The sequence below is a fragment of the Leptidea sinapis genome, chromosome 40 (assembly GCF_905404315.1).
Source record: "Leptidea sinapis chromosome 40, ilLepSina1.1, whole genome shotgun sequence".
NCBI classification, from domain to species: Eukaryota; Metazoa; Arthropoda; class Insecta; order Lepidoptera; family Pieridae; genus Leptidea; species Leptidea sinapis.
The window spans coordinates 6211864-6231460 of NC_066304.1; the positions used below are offsets into that span (position 1 = coordinate 6211864).

The following is a 19597-nucleotide window of genomic DNA, read 5'->3' on the forward strand; positions in this document are numbered from 1 at the left end:
AAGTTGAAGTTTCTAGTTCTACTGCTTCTACTAAGGGTAAGAAATGTTAGTAATGATGGGAATATGGCGAAAAACAAAACGATGGATTTAGTTATTTAGGATTTAATATAGAGAAGTACTAACACAGTTACAGAACGAATCAACGAACGGAGCAGAGAGAGTGTGACAACCAGTGGCATAGAGTATCTTATCAAAATAAAATATGGGGAAACTGTAGTGAAATAAAAGATATATTTATTCAACAGAAAAAATGTATCAGAATTTTAGAAAATATTCAGAAGATGGATTCATGTAGACCATATTTTATTAAACACAAAATTTTAACTCTTACTTCAATTTACATCCTAGAAGCATGTAAATTTGTTAAAAAACCTTCGGACTTATACTCAACACTACCAAATAACAAGCGAAATAATAGAAATTTAAACAAATTAAAAATTCCCCAAACAAGTATGTCATTAGTGTCAACGAGCCCTCACCACATGGCAATAAAAATTTATAATCACATCCCAAACGAAATTAAAAATAAAGAGAAGCCTTCTCTATTTAAAAGACATCTTAAAAATTTTTTAGTTTCAAAATGCTTCTACGATTTACCCGAATTTTTTAATTACAAGTGTGAGAGTTAGTTATAATATAGTATAAGAATGTAAAAAATGTATAAGACTTATTTATTTCATGTATAACGTTGCTGTGCCCTTGCAGGGCGTCACATATTGTCTACCCATTAATGTACCAACCATCCTACTGTAAAATGTGACTTGCAATAAAATATTTTGATTTGATTTGATTTGAAAATGTGACACAGGACAGTGTTATCAATGTCACTTTGTCATAAAAGACGAAACAAATTTTTATTCGTTTAGTTTACAAATAATACGATTTCTAACAAGTAGTGTGAAGAGACCTGATAGCAATGCAGGCTGACCCGCAGTCGGTCCAACACGTGCGCGGGCTGCAGTCGCTGGGCCGGTGCGGCCAAGGCACAGAGAGCGACCCACAGCCGCGTCCACACGTCCTCCGCGAACTGGCACACGCGCTGCCGCGGAGACAGAACCACCGCCGACACCGCACTGCGCCACAGGGCCGCACGAGACACTAGCACGGAGACCCGGCCCGCCTGCGCAGGTACAAACTAACACTCGACTGGTACGAGATAAGCCCATAACAATGAAGTGCCGCTCAGTATTCTTGAAAAACCTCAAAAATTCTGAGCGGCACCACAATTGTGCTTGTGACCTTTAGACCAGGGGCATGCATATCACATAGGCATTTAAGTAGTCCCTACCTTGTTATGAACCTAAATAAATATAGCACTAGTGTTAAAGTTAATTTAAAAAAATGTCCTTACCCTAGATACTAAATACCTGCGGTAAGCAATCTTTGGGCATTCCAAAGCTCTATTTATTTATTTATTTATTTATTGACACACCAACAGCATTACTTACAAAACATTAAAAATAATTATGGTCTAATAGGTACATAATGTGGTATGAATGCCAGTTACTGGTGCATACACCACTCTCATTGCAAGACATTAATTTTAATATTCTACTACGACTAGTTAGATCCACAGTGCCTACCTTGCTAGAAAACCAATGCACTGCTTGAGACATAAGATAAGTCTCATTTGCCCAGTAATTTTACTAGCTACGGCGCCCTTTAGACCGAAACACAATAATACTTACACATTACTGATTCTACCATAATCTAGCCGGCATTCAGTGCAAAAGAGCCTTTGCATAGACTCCTTTATCAAGATGGTCCATATTTACTCCGTATGGAATAGAAATGTGGACAATCTTGAGCCAAAAAACGCAATGAATTGATGCATTCGTGAATGTTGTGGCTCTGGATACCTTAAACGGCGAATTCCTCAATCAGCTCCGAATTAAAACTCGCTTGCCCACCATATGCAGACAATGTATTTTTCCATATTTTGGCCACACAATGCGCAGAGGCGAAGAAATGAGATAGCGACAGGCGCCATCTTTGTGAAGCGTTTTTTTTCATGGTTTTCTTTGAGGATCTTTACCCCGTCACGTACCAATATGTTCTCTGTTTCATAATATGTGCATTTATTCGATGCTTTATAAGGTCGGCAACGCTCTTGTTATTCCTCTGGTATTACAAAAGAGTATGGGCAAAATATTAGGTGTCATCCGTTCCTCTAGCACTAAGAACCCACCTTGACATCAGTGAAGGAGAGATGCGCCGTGAAGGGCAGACAGTTGATGAGCTGTAGCTTTCCGGGAGGCAGCGAGCGGCGCGTCACGGCGTATGTGGTGCCCACGAGGTACTCCTGCATAGCTCGCTGAAGCCCACCGACCTCACGCTGCGTCACACACAGCCAGGATATCAACTGGAAATCAGATATTTACGCGGTCACGATTCAGTCAAAAAACAGAGTTGAACAAGATATACCAAAAATTTACGACCCATGCGTACTCGAACGGTAGGCTCGGTTGGAAAGAGCGCTCGGACGGTACCCGAGAGGTCGCGGGTTCGAGTCCCGCATCGTTCATAAATTTTGGCTACAAATTTTAAGGTGCGTTAAGATACTTTACAATAATAAATTTTAGATTTGAAGGAGCGACAACTCAAGTCAATTTTCTAACGTAATTATTGGGGTTGAGCAGGTTATCAACTGTAAAGTAGATCCTGTCGATGAAGCCAGAACCTGAGAGTGAACAAGATATATCTACCAAAAATTTACGACCCATTCGAACGGTTGGCTCAGTTGAAAAGAGCGCTCGGACGGAACACGAGAGGTCGCGGGTTCAAATCTCGCATTTTTGTTAAATTTTGGTAACAAATTTAATTTGTAAAATACAGTTAAAGCTACTTATTCGCACTTGCTTGATTCTCGTTTTTTCTTGTTCACGGATTAAAAAAAATGCATTCGAATTCCTATATTCGCGGGTAAAGATTACTTAATTCGCGGATCCAGTCGGTATATCGGTACATACATATTATATTATTATCCAACCCAATATCCTTTGTAAAGGCGTCAAATGAACTAATAAAAAAGTAAAATAAAATTTATTACTACTAATTGAAGGAGCTTTAAAAAATGCCTAGGAAGAAAAAAATACATTATAAATATATAGTTTCTGTATACATACATCTTCAGCCAAATCCATATTTCCCTCATGCTGGACCAGATAATGTATAATAGCCAGTTTGTTCTCAATCACTGTGTCACTTTTAAACGTAGCGGCCAAGTCCTTGTCAGCAACATTCATAGTGACCACGTCCAGTGTGTTCAGATCTACCATAGCGTGGGCTCCCCAACCAAGTAATGGGGCGAGAGAGGGTCCACTCTCGCTGGCTTCCATCGGCATCACAATGTGGCAGCATGGTTCGTGGTGGGGACTTATGTCTATGAGATGTGTGAACAGCATCGGAATGTGAACTAGTAGAATGTTATCTGTGGGATTAAGATCACACGTCATCATCATCAGCCGGAAGACGTCCACTGTTGGACAAAGGCCTCCCCCAAAGATCTCCACGACTATCGGTCCTGCGCTGCCCTCATCCAACCTACTCCGGCGATCTTGACCAGATCGTCGGTCCATCTTGTGGGGGGCCTACCAACACTACGCCTTCCGGTACGTGGTCGTAATTCGAGGACCACACAACATATTATAACAATATAAATGAAAAATGTATTAAAATTAAATATCTATACCTACGGAATTTACAGATAAATGATTTAGAAATAAGTTGTATGGGTGATTTAAGCCATAATTGTTTCTGAAAAATCGTACATTTACTGACAGATATATACTAATAGGTAGGACAATAATAAGGTGGTACAAACCTACCCACTAAGCTAGAGGTCCCGGGTTCGAATCCCGGTAGGTGCAAGCATTTATATGATGAATATGGATGTTTGTTTCCGAGTCATGGATGTTTAAATAAATTTATGTATGTTTATATGAATTTATGTATGTTTAAGTAATGGCTCGTTTACACAGTGCGTGCTGCTGCCTGGCCAGTAGACAGCTACTCGGTTTGTCTACTCGTACGCGATGTCGAGTGAACTTGTTTTAGTAAAAAAAAACGGTGATACGGTAAACGCTCTATGACAACAATTTTATGTCAGGAATTGGAAAATATCTATAACCATAGCCAATATAAGAAAAAAGAGCGTAAGAAAAGGATTTGGATTAGAGAATGGATGGCTAGAAGATCTTTAGGAGCAACACGTATGATTCTCAACGAGCTTTACCATGAAGACCCCCGAGAATATAAAGCAGTGATGAGAGTGATAAAAACAAAAATAGAACGTCAAGACACATTGATGAGAGATGCCATAGCAGCAAGGGTAAAGTTGGAAGCAACTCTGTGTTTCCTAAGCTCAGGAATGTCATTCAGACTGCTATCAGTATTTTTCAGGATATCTAAAGCTTCTATATCAAAATTTATACCAGAAGTTTGTGACGCTATTTCTGAAGCTTTGGATGAATATTTTCAAGTAAGTCAAAGTTAATTAACTCAATAATACATGACGTGTGACTCATTCATTTATTTTTCAAAAACAAATTAAACCTTAACTAAAAGATTATTGCATGTTGTTTACATTAGCATTTATCATCGCTTTGACTATTGTATCATTAAAGTCAAATAATTGTCCTGGTTGAACTGGCTGCTGCGCGGAAACCGTTTCTAAATTGGCTGCCTCGTATGATGAATGTGATGATTGGTGATCAACTGATTGAAGTGGGTGATGCACCAAAACTGTTTCTGTAGGCTGATAAGTTGTGCCTAGGAAGGACACACTGGGTCCTGATGATGGTGACGCTATGTAGGACTGTGGTGACGAAGCACTGTATGAGGAAAGGGCAGATGCGTTCCGAGCGTATATAGCTCTTTTTCGGTATCGTGAAAGTACTTGTTGAATTTCATCGCCTCAATTGAATAGCGACATGTTTTCCAACAACATCATACTCGTCTTCATGTCTAGAAGAGCTGGAAGATTCTATAGTACTGTTTAGTTGTTTCAGCTCATCAATAGCTGCTGTAATTCCGCTCATTTCTTGGGCAGTATTATGTGATTTTTTAGCTTTACCCGGGTTTCTTTTTTCTTTGTCAATGTGCTGTCACTGGAGTAGATTGATTTATCAAGAGTTTTATCACCCGTTTTATCATCAGTGTTATCCGCCATGTCTTGACTAACAGCATTTTCAAAATCCGCCGGTGTGTTGTCTTTCTGCAATTGAAATATAAAATGAATATTATATTTTTCAGGTACCAAGCAGAAAGGAATGGGAAGACGTACAAGTAGGATTTCACCACAGGTGGAACTTTCCAGGATGTTGTGGAGCCATCGATGGCAAACATGTGGTGATTCAAGCTCCGCCCAATTGTGGTAGTGAATACTACAATTATAAAGGAACTAATAGCTTGGTGCTTCTAGCGATCGTGGATCATGACTACTGCTTTAAATATGTGGACATAGGCTCATATGGGCGAAATTCTGACGGTGGTGTTTTCCAAGCTTCCTCATTGTATCCAGTGTTGGAAAATGGCACATTATTGCCAGAAGGCGGTATTGTAGTGGGAGATGATGCTTTTCCTCTTAGTACGTACTTATTGAAACGCTATCCCAATGAGACTACGACAGCTGAAAACACTTACAATTACAGATTCTCTATGGCAAGACGCATAGTAGAAAATGGATTCGGTATTTTAGCATCTCGCTTTCGCGTTTTGGGAAAACCTATCCAGTTGCAAGAGGAAACCACAATAAAAATTATTCGAACTACTTGCGTACTGCACAACTAGTTACGGAAATCTTCACCACACATCTACACTCCTCCTGGTAGTGTAGATTATGAAGATATTACAAATTTCACTGTCAACCTTGAAACGTGGAGATCAGAAATAAATGCATTACCGAGTATCGACCGATCGCGAACAAATAACAGATCAAAAGCAGTTGCCGAAAAATTGGGAGAAAAATATAAAAACTACTTCTGTAATGACGGTGCTGTCTCCTGGCAAAGTCGTATGATTAATATCTAGAAATGTAACCAACTACACTTATCAGTCAAAGAATTAGGTACTCACCAGATTGGATGTTGTTTTCTTTTCTTTTAAATTAATTGTTTTCATTATATAATCCATTATATCAAACCATTTTATGGATGGTTTGTACACATCGTCTGCGCCAGCGCCACTCTTCTTGCTTTTTTCGATTTTATTCACTTCTTGATTGTAGGTGGACCGTAAATTTTTTATTTTCTTGGTTACCTCACCGGTGTTACCTAGGTGCATTTCTTTTGCGATATGTTCCAAAGATTCTTTTCTCATATCTCTATTTCGATAGTTTTTATCGAAACAATTCCACAGGTTTTCTTGTTCTCTGTAGAGTTTCATGAATGAAATATTATTGTCAGAAGACCATCTATCCGTACCCATTTCGAACTCGATTTAGTACATAGGCGTAGCACACAAAAAACACGGCTTCCACTCACAACTGTCCAGCTGGCACTGGCGAGCTACTGCCGAACGCGTCCAAACGATGCGAGCGACGCACGAGCCGCTGAAATGTGCGAGTTGATGCCGGGCGAGCAGGCGAGTGAAAACAAAAAATGTTGAAGTAACTCGGATGCCATCTACTGACCAACTCGCACGTACGAGTTACTCGTAAGTTACGTCCAAACAGTGCGAGTAACTGCAGTGCGGCTACTCGGAAGGCTTACTCGTACGCTAGCTCGCACTGTGTAAACCAGCCATAAGTATATTGTATTAAATATATCGTTGTCTTGTGCCTATAACACAGGCTATATATGCTTAACTTGGGGCAAGATAATTTGTGTAAAAAGTGTGTCAATATTATATTATATAATTCAACCTTGGATAGAAGAAAAGAACATACTTTCACACAAACTATATTTAACCCAGGGGCGTGCAATGGTTATCTAGCAAATTAGGCAATGTGGATCTAACTAGTCGTAGTTGAGCTTTGGAATAATCAAAAATTGCTTACCGTAGGTATCTAGTATCTAGCGTAAGGAAAAATTTTATGAGTGGGCGTTCAATAGAAGCTTGGTTATAAAATAACGGTACCAAATGAAACTAAATTAAGTTTAACACTAGTGCTATATATATTTAGATTTATAACGAGGTAGGCACTGCCAAATTGCCTATATGATATGCACGCCCCTGATCTAACCCAATGCATAGCCTTGTAATACATTAAATGTATGCATGTCTCAAACACAAACTCTAATATAAATCATACAAATGTTTGCATCTAATGGATTTTTCCAGAACCTTTAGAGTGTAAAAGAATGTCATCAGTTTTCACGTTTTAATCTTCCTTTTCCATGATAAAACTTTCATTTCTTTAGGTATATATCATTCTTATAAATTTTATTATGATATGTTTCTCTCTAATGTTACACAATTCTTAAAAGATTTATTACATATTATCTTAGATTCATAGAAGTCATAAAAAATATTTTTTTTCCACCTCGATGAAAAGCTTGCTTTTAGTCCCCGGTACGAGGGAGAAAAGTGGCCGATTCTCTCTCGGCAAGACGACTTTTGTCGTAATATACACAAAAAATCCTCTACGCAACACGTGAGAAAAGTAGGACATTGCCATCCGTGAATGTCGCCGATATTCCGCGGGTGAGTTCCTACTTTTCTACCTAGGTGCATAATATACTATTCCCTTTTTGCTTAGGCTACGTTCATACCTGCGTATAGCGTGTAAGACGGGCGCAGCGACTTGGCGAGGGTCCACGGCAGGTCGGGTACCACGGTGTGTACCACGCAGCCGTGATGCAGCAGAGTCACCGAGTAGGCGAAGTTCACGCCTGACTCCTTCAGGTCTACGTCATCTAGTACTAGCGAGCTCGTGGAATCCTCTAGGGGCTGAAATCAACAATCAATGATGGAACACAGGCGATTTCTTTACTAAGCGCCACCCTTTTCAGAAAACTGCTTTTGATAATTGGGGTAACAGTACCTCTCTAAGAAACACGACGTATTGCAGACATTGACTGACTTGTATAAATACCACTGGACAGGTTGACTATTTGAAGCGCCACTCGCGAGTGTCCAGAGAACTAATTTTGACGTATAAATGCAAATGGCTGCAAAGGAACGTACACTACTCTGAAGTATTTTTGCATTTTGAATTAATTTCGTTCGTTTTCAACGTAATAAAGTACACATTTTTTTTTGTAAATAGTTTCCCACCATCTATCGAAGTTTGCTGAGGTTGTGTTCAATAGTTTTAGTACCATCTCGCTACATGGCCAACAGTGCCAAAATGGCGAATATCGAAAAGGCACAAAAGCATTTTGACAGCCGAGGTCAGTGCAGACATTACTTATGTCCTAAAAGCCGCGATATACTTAGAAACGTTGTCGGCGTTTCAAAAACAGTGACGTGCAATTATTTAAGACGATAGTTTTAATATATATTCAATAAAAAGAAAAATATTTAAAGGTTTCTTCGGTAAAAAGTTTAAGATAATGTTTACAATACTTCCATTTAATTGTCGTGCGTGTAAGACGATTTATGATTTTTAAGTATTTAAGTTCTATAGCTAGAGTAAGACATAGCTTGTCACGCACACTAAAGTAATAAATCTGGCCTATTTTCATCGGTTGACTAGCATCAAGAGGCTATCTAGACGTATAAATTATCTAAGACCTATACAATATTACCACGCAATTGTCACAAATTCACATGGATTTAGTTTGATACGATAACTCGATCCTCTATGCTTGCGTAGTGTGCTGCTTGACACGATGCTACTTAATAAAACAATTAATAATCAAACGGATACTTCATTATTAACAAAAATTAATTTGAATTGTAAAATCCACAAACGTACAGTTTGTACCAACAACATATTTAAACATAATCGTAGCCGTACTAACCTAGCATATCACTACTGCATCAATCGTATTTTTCGCCAATTTAATACACTTTCTCAAAATCAGCAACTCAATTTATTTAATTCCACGTCAACTTGATTTCGTCATAATCATTGATTCCCTGCGTAAGTGAGCTAATTTGTAGAAATTACTTCTATTTTTGTTACACTACATAAAATAATCTGTATGGCTCTAAACCTTTTGTACATGCCAGTTATTGATATTTTTACTATGTGCCTTTTAGTTTTAGGTCTCCTTGTTGATATTTTTACATTATTTGTGCATGAATATTGTTGGTTTGTCAAATAAAGTAAAATTAAAATAAAGATCCCCGTCAAGAGTCTTTTTACGTGCCGCGATATACCTTGTAGAGATAATGGTGGCAGACACAGAGCAGCCCCCGCGGGTCGCACACTATGTAGAGGTCGAGGCTGCAGTCGTGAACCCGCAGCGGCACGGGGTCGTCCTCGTACGAGCCGCACGCTGCGCCCGCTCCGTGCGCACCCGGCACGTGCGGAAGGCTCAGCGGAATGTTGAGCTACGAACAAATTACAACAGCTTAAAATTCTTCAATACGAAAACCGTAGAATTGTATAACAATATTGTATATTTCATTAAAAAGAGCGCAGAAGAATGCTGGCAGAGAAGAGCGCCGCTTTTTCTCTCTCAGAACGCCATTTGTTTCCGAAACGGTAGTAGTATCTAGCATACTAGAAATGACACCAAAAAGAATTCTGAAGGAATCAGGAATTGTGAAAAAATAAATGCATCACAAACAATTTGATATTTTTAAAATGATATCCCTCACTTCTGATCACTATTAAATTAAATTTGTAAACAAGAATCACAACCTGAGAGTTGAACAAGACATAGCAAGATTTACGAACAATACCGAGTGGTCACGGAGTCGAATCCCACATCGTTCATAAATTTTGTTTACAAATTTAATGCAATGTATCACAAATTCTTCTTTTTTTTATGGAATAGGAGGACAAACGAGCGTACCTGTTGTTAAGTGATCACCGCCGCCCACAATCTTATAGATTAGACTGCCATTTACATCTATCCAAGATTGAATTACGTGTACCACCTTATCATTGGCGTATTAGTACATATCTGCCAGTGTATGGTCGATTTTTCAGAGACAATTATTGCTTAAATTAACCCATCCAACTTATTTCAAAATCATATAACAGTAAATTCCATAATAATAGTAGTAGGTAAGTATATACAGTCGTGGTCAACCAATTAGGGACACTCTCTAGTTAAACCAAATTGTGAATTTATTTTTTATTTTCCAACGAGTCTAAACAAGATTCCATATACCTTACATGTAAGTATAATTAGGCATTTATGTGCCCGATTATACAAACAATAACAACTTCCTAAACATTAAACCTCTTTACAGTAAAGCAGATAGATTACCACAGTGCTATTTGTTCATAAAATGCTGGCTGGTCATTTAATTAGGGACACTGAGATATTGCGTTCTATTTTCAAAATCTGAATCTCAATATTTTTTTTATTTCTTGTCCTATTGTTTCGTGGTAGTTTTGGCGGCAATCAAGATTTTTTATCTTAAGTTTTGATAACTATTTTGAAGAAAATGGACAAAAATAAAAGTTGTGGTGCAACACTACGAAAAATCATCATGAAGTTTGTCGAGCGTGGTTGGTCATACCGAAGGATTGCAGAATATTTAAATTGTTTAAAAAGTATGGTATGCAATGCAACATTTAAGGCGCAACAACACAGCTTTAAATGTGCCCAGAAAAAAAGGATCCAGAAAAACAATTCCGCAAGAAGATATAATGATAACCAGGTTAGCTAAGAAAGATCCGTTTCTAGGCACTGTTTTAATTAAACACGAAGTGTTTGGGGCGGACGAAAGAGCCGGTGAATCAGCGAGGATCGTTAGACGACGTCTGGTAGAAGCAGGGTTGGTCGGAAGAGTGGCTCGCAAAGTACCGTTGTTGAAGAAAGAACATAGAAATGCACGTAAATATGGACATTGGACCTACGCCCAATGGCAACATGTATTATTCTCTGACGAGACCAAGGTTAATTTGATTTCTTCAGATGAATGCAATACGTACGGCGTCCTGTAAAAGCGGAAATAGATCCAAGATTCACAAAAAAGCAGGTGAAACATTAAAATGTGGGGTTCATTTTCTGGACGTGGAGTGGGACCTGTGAGGAAATTTCAGGGTAATTTAGACCAACATCAATACAAGGCAATATTAGGGGAAACTATGCTTCCCTACGCTGAGGAACATCTCCCTATTATATGGACGTTTCAGCAAATAGCCCGGACCTCAACCCAATCGAGCACCTTTGGCACGAAATCAAGAAAAAAGTTACCACTTATCGTACCTCAACTTTTTATAAAACTAATACAACTTTGATATAAAAAACTTTTTTCTATTTATTTAATCTTTTATATATTTTTATCTTACAGCCATTCATTGCATAATAATTGTACCAAACTATGCATATTACTGAGGACTTGTTACTGAGAAATCAATAGGGTTATATATTTATATGCACATAACCGGTTATTTCTCTTCACTATCTTGAATGTCCCTAATTAGTTGACCACGACTGTATATTTAATATTAATACATTTGTCAATTTTAAGAAATATTATTTGAACCCTTATAAACCTCTTAGCAACTCTGTGCATATCTAAAAGTTATATATATATTGTTTACTGTCTTTTTTCCACTTTACTTACTCTGTTAATATTTATAGTTAAAGAAGAAAAAAATAATCGATATATTATAGATATTGTTACATTTTCACGGCTCACATATTATATTATATAGTAAATAGAGTATATTTTCTCTATAAGTGAATATTGTAATATTCTTCTGAGAAATAAAGTTCTTAAATCGTATATACGGGGTGGACCAAAAGTCCGTTTATAATTGGAATGATGATTAAAAAAAAACTAATTACAGTAGATCAAAACTGTTTATTGTTTTCGATAGTAAACAAAAGGGGAATTTATTTCTTAAAAATCACATCATCCATATGCAATCCTTCATTATTCTGGCATTGCTGCAATCTAGAGCGGAAATTTTCGATGACAGCTTTACATGTTTCTGTTGAGATGTTTTGGATTTCTGTGCGAATACGAGAATGCGGTTTAATACATCATTATCTTGGCACGTTAAGGACAGCAGACCGCTTTCGAGTTGATAGTCCAGGTTGGTCACGAACAGACGATTTTACTCGCTCCACGTTTTCGGGGTCCCTCGACGTTCTAGGCCGGCCACATCGAGGTAAATCCATTGTTGAACCCGTCTTCTCAAACTTGAGCACCCATTATTTAATTAACACACCTGATGGAGCTTTATTTTTGTGTCGTATCTTGTAATGATTGCAAAACTTTCGTTGAGCTAAGGTCGCAGAATCGTTGTTTCGATAGTACTCGCGTACACAAAATGCACGTTGACTACCGCTAAACGACGCCATGGTACTTAATACCCATTGGCCGCTCTTGCAATGCGTAACCCTTCCACCCCCCTCCGCCGCCGTTGCTAGACGTGGCAACCGATTCAAATGTAAACGGACTTTTGGTCCACCCTGTATATATATAAGTATTAAATATAAGAAATTTTAAATTAAGAGTAGTCATAATATTAATTGTATATCTAGTTGGTAAACTATTTAAATAAATAAATTACACGTACGACTGGCTGACCATACCATATTTGTGTACATAACAAGGGTTGACTCAAAAGAGATAAGCTACATGATTTACATGACGGGTGTAAAACCTCTGAAAAAAGAGTTTTGGTTTTCCTGAGATGAGACCTAGTATGATCGATTTATGGGTCCGAAAAAGCGCCATGTTGTAAATTTGATCTTTATCGTGAGTTGTTTACGAGATATCCAAAAACATATTAAATAGAATAGCTTGTTTAACAGTATCAGGTAGTTTAACGTGCCTCGCGTTAAATTTGCTTATAATGAAAATATTGTTATATATTATACTAGCTGACCCTACAGACGTTGTTCTGTACATAATAATAAACAAAATACTGTTTTTTATGAATTTGTCAATAATTTTTCATAACATCAAGATTTTTTTGAACGTACCTATGCTTTCACAGCAGAACTGTCAAACCGTGCGTCAATAAATTCTCTCACAGAAAATATGTCCATACAAAACAAATATTGGAATTAAAAATAATTATGGGTCTCAAACCGAAATAAAAACTATCCTATCTCTCAAGTTGGACTAAACTGCACTCGATGAAGTAATCCCCATTAAAATCCGTTCATTAGTTTAGGAGTCCATCGCGGACAAACAACGTCTCACGTAATTTATATATATTAAGAAGATATGAAAAAGACATTGTAAACTTTTTTGAGGTGTATAGCAGGACGCTGCTGATGTTCAATACTTTTGTATAATATTTACGTGTCACAAGTAGGTCACGCATTTTTCACGAACCCCTTTTTTCAGATTTACTTCACAAAATCAATATATATATATAAGGCTAAGAAAGGTGTGAAGCCTGCATACCTCTAAATGAAAAATTCCACCCTTATAGGAACACAACGTTGTCCGTTTGTATATCAGACTCTCCTTCTCATGACCGCGAGCAGGTCTTCAGTCACACTCACAATTCTTCTCTAGGTTTTTAGTCTTTCCCAACCGTTTCCAAAACTGATAGGTACTTAGTATTTGAAAAAACTGGAAAGACCACGATCGGGTTGACGTAAGGGACGGAGCACTAAAAGACATAACCCTACAACCCTCACAACATACATATATAGAACCTTTCCTATTTATGGATCAGTAGAGTTGGCAGTTCACATGACATCACCATGTACACGCACAAAATATACTGTCACAAAAAAAGCTTCAACACTTGCAACTTTTAGAGAAATAAAAGAAGAATTAGAGTATCATCAAGAAGCAAAACAGTATCATCAAGAACGCCTATTAGAAAATTTAATGTTTGACAAGTCATAGTAAACTGAATTACCGACCTTGTCAGAAAAAGGGCGGTCCGGTAAAGATACAGTACCTACCGTAAGAGCAAAAGTTTATCACTTCAATGGAACATAGTATAGTGGACAACCTCCTAAAGAGGCTGAATGAAAAAGGAGACACACTAGGAAATATCTGGGCGCCATCCAGGGAAGTGCATACCATAAAGGCAATCAGGCAGTGCCTACCTTATAAAGAACCCAAACAAATATACCCTAGCGTTAAATATAATTTAGTTACGTTATTCTATAGCCAGCCTTCTATTGAACACCTACTAAGAAAGATATTACTTACGCTTCATACCTTCGTATAGTGTCCAAATTGCATATTCGAAGTAAGCAGCGTTTCATACAACTTATGTAGAAAATGTATTGGTCGTTAAGATGATTTTTATAAAGGCTTCGTGGAAAGAGTATAATGTAATATTTACCACAGTCTCGTGGGGTAAGTCTGCATGGAACTGCAGAGCTGACAGAGTAGGCGTTGGCTCGGTGGGTGATTTGACTTCCTCGTCTTCGGCGAAGCTCTGCGTCGGCGCGCGGTAGTGGATGTAGAATAGAACCTGTATGTTACAAAAAAGTTTGGTAAATCCAAATATGCATGCCTTAAGCGCTCATGTCATACGTATTTAAGTAGTTTAAAGTAGTTTAAATACAGATAAGTTTTCACTAATATGGCACCTACTCCAAACCTATCAATAGGAAGCACATACATATAATAGTAGGTATTTTATTAATAGTAAATGTATTAGGATTGCATAGTTGTATTAAATTAAATCTTTATTAAGATATTTTCTACTTTTTAGTTTTGGTAGTCGTTTTTTTTTAATTTTTACTTTTTAGTGTCTCTCATAGGTTGTTCTGAAAATTATAACGTTGCTTTTTACTGTCAAATATGAAATAGTATTTTTTAAGTAGCAGTCCGTGGGTAAGCCTACGAAAGGTGCGCGCGCGCCTTTAATAATATAGATCCCAAGAAACGGGCACAGAAAAAAGTAATCGACTCCGAAAAAATGCAGTTCAAAACTCGATTTCATGTTCTTGTGACACAGTGAAAGATCGTGAAGAACGTTTGTTAGTTATGAATGAAAGGTAGCCTAAGGCTCACTTATGGAGATACGGGTTAATTATAATAATATTTAAACAACCTAAAAAAAAGCCGTACTGATATGATCGTCGATGTAAACAAAAATAATCATAAAATGAAAACTACTGGGCCGAACGATGTCATATTTTTATGGGGCCAAATGGCAAACATTCTGCACCAAACTAAAAAAATATCACGAAAATCAGATCATAAATCTCAGCGTAATCGGTGTACATACATAAAAAAACCAATAAAATTGAGAACCTCCTCCCTTGAAGTCGGTTAAAAATAGAACATAGGGCTGCTCAGAGACCGAAAATTTCGGCATGCCCCAGCCGAAAATAAAAAAGGCTGAAGAAAACCAAATTATACCTACTGCCATGGCTTCCCACATAATTAATGAAGAGATCTAAATATAGATTTAGTAAAAAAAAAAATTTTCAGAAGTTATTTTGTTTACCCCGCCATGCGGACTCAATAAATCCACACCATAACTAAAACCATTTTTTTTGGAAAACTATCAATTAATCGTTTTTTTTTAAATAATCATTTATCTTTCTGACGATGTGCTTTTTAATATCATTTATATGCACAATATAATTGATACATAGGTTTTATGATTTTATGCGAGAAAACGTAGGCCCAAGGCCCAAGTAGAACATACATACGCGCTTCGGGCTTAAGGCATGTAATAATGCTATAAATTCTTTAAACGTGTTATGTCTCAAGTCACAACCGCAATTATGATACCACCATTAACATACAATAAAACAACTAGACTCCCTCGCCTATTAAAAGGTCGTCAAAAAATGTATGAGCGTTGTAAATGTACGTCACGTGCGAGACGTTGTATTCAAAGCGCGGTCGAAACAAAAGTAAAAAAAACTCAGCGTAATTAACGCGTAGGCAGAGTTTTGCTTCAGATAATTTTTGAGCGTGATTGTGAATCTAGTTGCTGTGTAATGTACACCAATGATGATAGAGTTATAAAATTGGAGTTTTCGTTCATTAAAGTACAGGTCAAGATAAAATGTGACGAAACGAGCTTGGCTTTTGCCTGATGGTAATTGATAAGCCCTGCCCATTACAATTCAAATATTTTTATTCAGACTAGGATGTGACATCACTTATTGAAAGTCAAAAACTATGCTGACCTCAGACCTGAGAATAACGGGCGCAACAAACTCAGCGGGCAACCGTACATGAACATAATGCTTAATTAACACTATTTCGGATGTAGAAGTACCCCATCATATGATAAATGGACCAATGATGATTGTTTACTTCTGCTAATAATAAAATGTAGTCAAAATATTCATCACAACACTGGGAATAGTCACAAATTGAAAACAATCAAGGTAATCTAATTTAAATGGCTTTTCTAATAAATAAAAATGTAATTTGTAATGTTTATCAAGAAGTAGTACTTTGTCTTTCAATCGGAATTTAATTTGTTATATTATATTTGCCACCTAACAAATCTAGTAATAAAATACTATTATAGCCATTGAAAAAACTGTTGCAGTAACTTCACTCACTGTAGTAAAATGCATGTAATTGTTGATTTCAAATTGAACCAATGTCTTGCAATATTTGGAAATTTTTATATGATTCTACTGTAGTGCTTTCAATAAAGCATTTTCAGATGCTTTACAAGGAGAATATATATCTTTATAACTAACTTAAAAAATAACCAGCTTTAATTTTTTATGGAATAGGAGGACAAATGAGTGTACGGGTCACCTGTTGTTAAGTGATCACCGTCGCCCACAATCTCTTGCAACACCAGAGGAATCACAGTAGCGTTGCCGGCTTTTAAGGAAGGTGTACGCGCTTTTTTTGAAGGTATCCATGTCGTATTGTCCCGGAAACACCGCACAAGGAAGTTCATTCTTTGTTCATTTATTGTTGTAAATGGTTGCAAAAAAATACAAGGAGTCTTTTAGTATGCAATGGTTTTAAGTAGTAATTCTGAAACATCAGTGGCTACCAATAAATAGATCACTATCCGGTTGAAATGGCATATAAAGACGGAAAACAAACCAATAAAAATCTGAAATTCATAACATAATTATGATTCTCTCAATTATGTTTTGACTAAAACTAGATAAATGGGCTACAGAAATTAACTCATGATTTTACTTCTACATACATATAAACAATTCAGACAGAGTAGGGTTTGGGTCAAGAAAGAAAATCGTTTCTACAGAAAAAAGAATTAATAACTTTAAAGAGCACACTATGAGTTTAGATATGCAGAATGAGTGGAAAACCAAATGTGATTTTGCACTCCACTGGATCTGAAGTGCACCACACTGTGCACTATTAAAAAGTTCACCACTAACAGCAATAACTTGTACAACATTTAATTATGATATTATTAATAATTATTTCTACTAGTTGTGCCTGTAATTGGTCTTATAAATTCTCCTCACTATGATATTATTGTGTTGCAGTATATGTTGAAAAAGTTAGTTTACACACACTACAATCTACTCCTTCTTATGTATTGGATACCAATCCTGGGCTGAGGCATGTCAATTACACAGCATTCAGCATTTTCACCCTACTTAGCTATTTACTTGTAGCTGTAAGGTAGTTAACCTATTGAACAAGACTAAAACTTCCTTACAATTCACACTAGGACAGAAGAAAGAATTACATACTTACTTTGCCTTATTATATATTATTTTAGTGCAACATTTTTGTTTGTTTTGATTATCTAAAGATTTTTTTTGTTTCTCCATCTGTGAGAAGTTTTACTTCAAAAAAATAAGGAAATCATTTACATTTGACTACAATAAAATCGGCAAGTCTCTGTTAGCTACTGGCAACCAACTGCCGAGTATGTTTTGGTACCTACTGAGTAGTGCCACACAGCTGTTGTGGTATTATATCAATCAAAATTATTAAATATATTACAACAGCTGGTATACTTACTTGATTAACACAATCCCACTGCGCCCAAGAGAATACATTTACAATTGTTTCTGGCTCTGGATAAATGCCGTCAAAACCCCATTTCTCTGAACCATCTTCACACTCATTTAAAAACATTGGTGATCTATATATCTTGATACCTGGAATCAACATCAACAAATATATTAAATATATACAATATGACAGTTTGTAAAGACCATTTCTACATAAAAATATTTAATGATTTAAAAAAAGGGCTATTATTAAAGTTAACATAGACCCTTATCCTTATATTGTTGATGTTAGTTATCTACTGTGCCATTACCCTATAAGAAAAACCCTTATGATTCATAATATGACCTTATAACAATTTTAAATAATTATACATACATTCTAAATGTTTAAAAAGAATAAATCTGTCATTTCTTATTCCAGGACTGTATTTGTTACTTTTTCCATATACATATTGTAACATTATCTGTTTAGTAGAACCTTCTTCTTCTATTGGCTCAGGACCTGTCACCTTATCTGGTAACACAGATATTAGGTAGGGGCAGTACTTCGGTTCATCCTCATTAATTACAGATATAACTTTCACCACATATACTAATAAACTATGTGAGGAGTTCACTGAGGCTTGAATTATATTAAGCTTTTCATCGAATGTAAATAAATTCAATAAAGTTTTCGTTTTGTTTGTGTAAACTCCAATATGAAGGACATCTTTTGAATCACGGGTTGATATCCATGTGAAAATTTGTGACCCATCTTGTTCTTGACCAACGAGACGCCATTCACGTGCAGTCACTTCTATAACAAAAATAACATTAAATAATAACAATACAATAAAATAATTATCTATTTCATTAAACAATAAGGGTTTTTTTACCTTCGTCGTTTTGTGATTGTAAAACTCCGCATAGCTTAACAGCTAAATTCACAAGAGACATCTTGTTTAATTGTTTTTGGAAATCGATAAATAAATAAATAAAGGTCTTTATTATTTCATTTTTAGAATTTTATAGAATATAATTATTTTAAAACATACTACGTAAACGTACTCGGTACTAGATATTGATTACTTGATAATAAATTTGACATTTGACATTTAATTCACGGCTTTCTATCAGCTGGCGCCCAGCTGAGCACAATCATGAAATTCGTTTTTACAGTCAGCCAACCTCAAAATTAAATAATGCCATGAAGGTAAGGTTCTGCCAACATACGCAAAATATAGACCAATAGCAGGCAATAATTGTTAATATATTATATTTCCATTCTACGGCGTAATGTATAACTATTTTTGTTACATTTGCAAAAATGGTACTTTTTATTAATATAGTGACTTGATATATCTGGTGTATGTTATATTAATAGGAACATATCTATACTTTAGTCTTAAAATTGAGTTAAAAAATTTTAATTTTCGTTTTAAACACAAGAAGGGGAAAAGGTTATTTCCTATTTTGATTTTTCATAATCCAACAATTTTTGAACACTAGTATTTCAGATTTCTTACTAATTTCTTTTGAAACAGTTTAATGTCATTTGCAACTGTCAAATTATCAAAAATTTCGTGTAAGGAAACACGAATAGTAATGACGTATAAATTTCAAAAAGAAACAAACCTGAAGTTAGCCAATGACTGGTTGTAGACCAAACTTTTAGCGCGACATTTTCGCGC

The 19597-nt window shown here is 36.3% G+C and overlaps 1 protein-coding gene across 4 annotated transcripts in view; it reads right to left on the reverse strand.

Moving 5' to 3' along the window:
* The window catches only part of LOC126976382 (protein pigeon), a 30697-nt gene extending 11706 nt beyond the window's left edge, over window positions 1-18991 (reverse strand). For 2 of the 4 annotated variants that reach the window (XM_050824684.1, XM_050824685.1), the window contains exons 1-9: window positions 18803-18991; window positions 18304-18723; window positions 17935-18074; window positions 14339-14470; window positions 9268-9441; window positions 7713-7890; window positions 3126-3430; window positions 2189-2362; window positions 908-1120 (exon numbers count right to left, since the gene is read on the reverse strand). In XM_050824684.1, the coding sequence (XP_050680641.1) occupies window positions 908-1120; window positions 2189-2362; window positions 3126-3430; window positions 7713-7890; window positions 9268-9441; window positions 14339-14470; window positions 17935-18074; window positions 18304-18723; window positions 18803-18863 (1797 nt within the window). In that variant the 5' untranslated portion in view covers window positions 18864-18991. Of the gene's footprint in view, window positions 1-907; window positions 1121-2188; window positions 2363-3125; window positions 4105-4516; window positions 5216-7712; window positions 7891-9267; window positions 9442-14338; window positions 14471-17934; window positions 18075-18303; window positions 18724-18802 lie in introns of those variants that run through there. The other 2 variants (XM_050824687.1, XM_050824686.1) reach the window with 2 other exon arrangements.
* Between the last annotated feature and the right edge of the window lie 606 nt (window positions 18992-19597).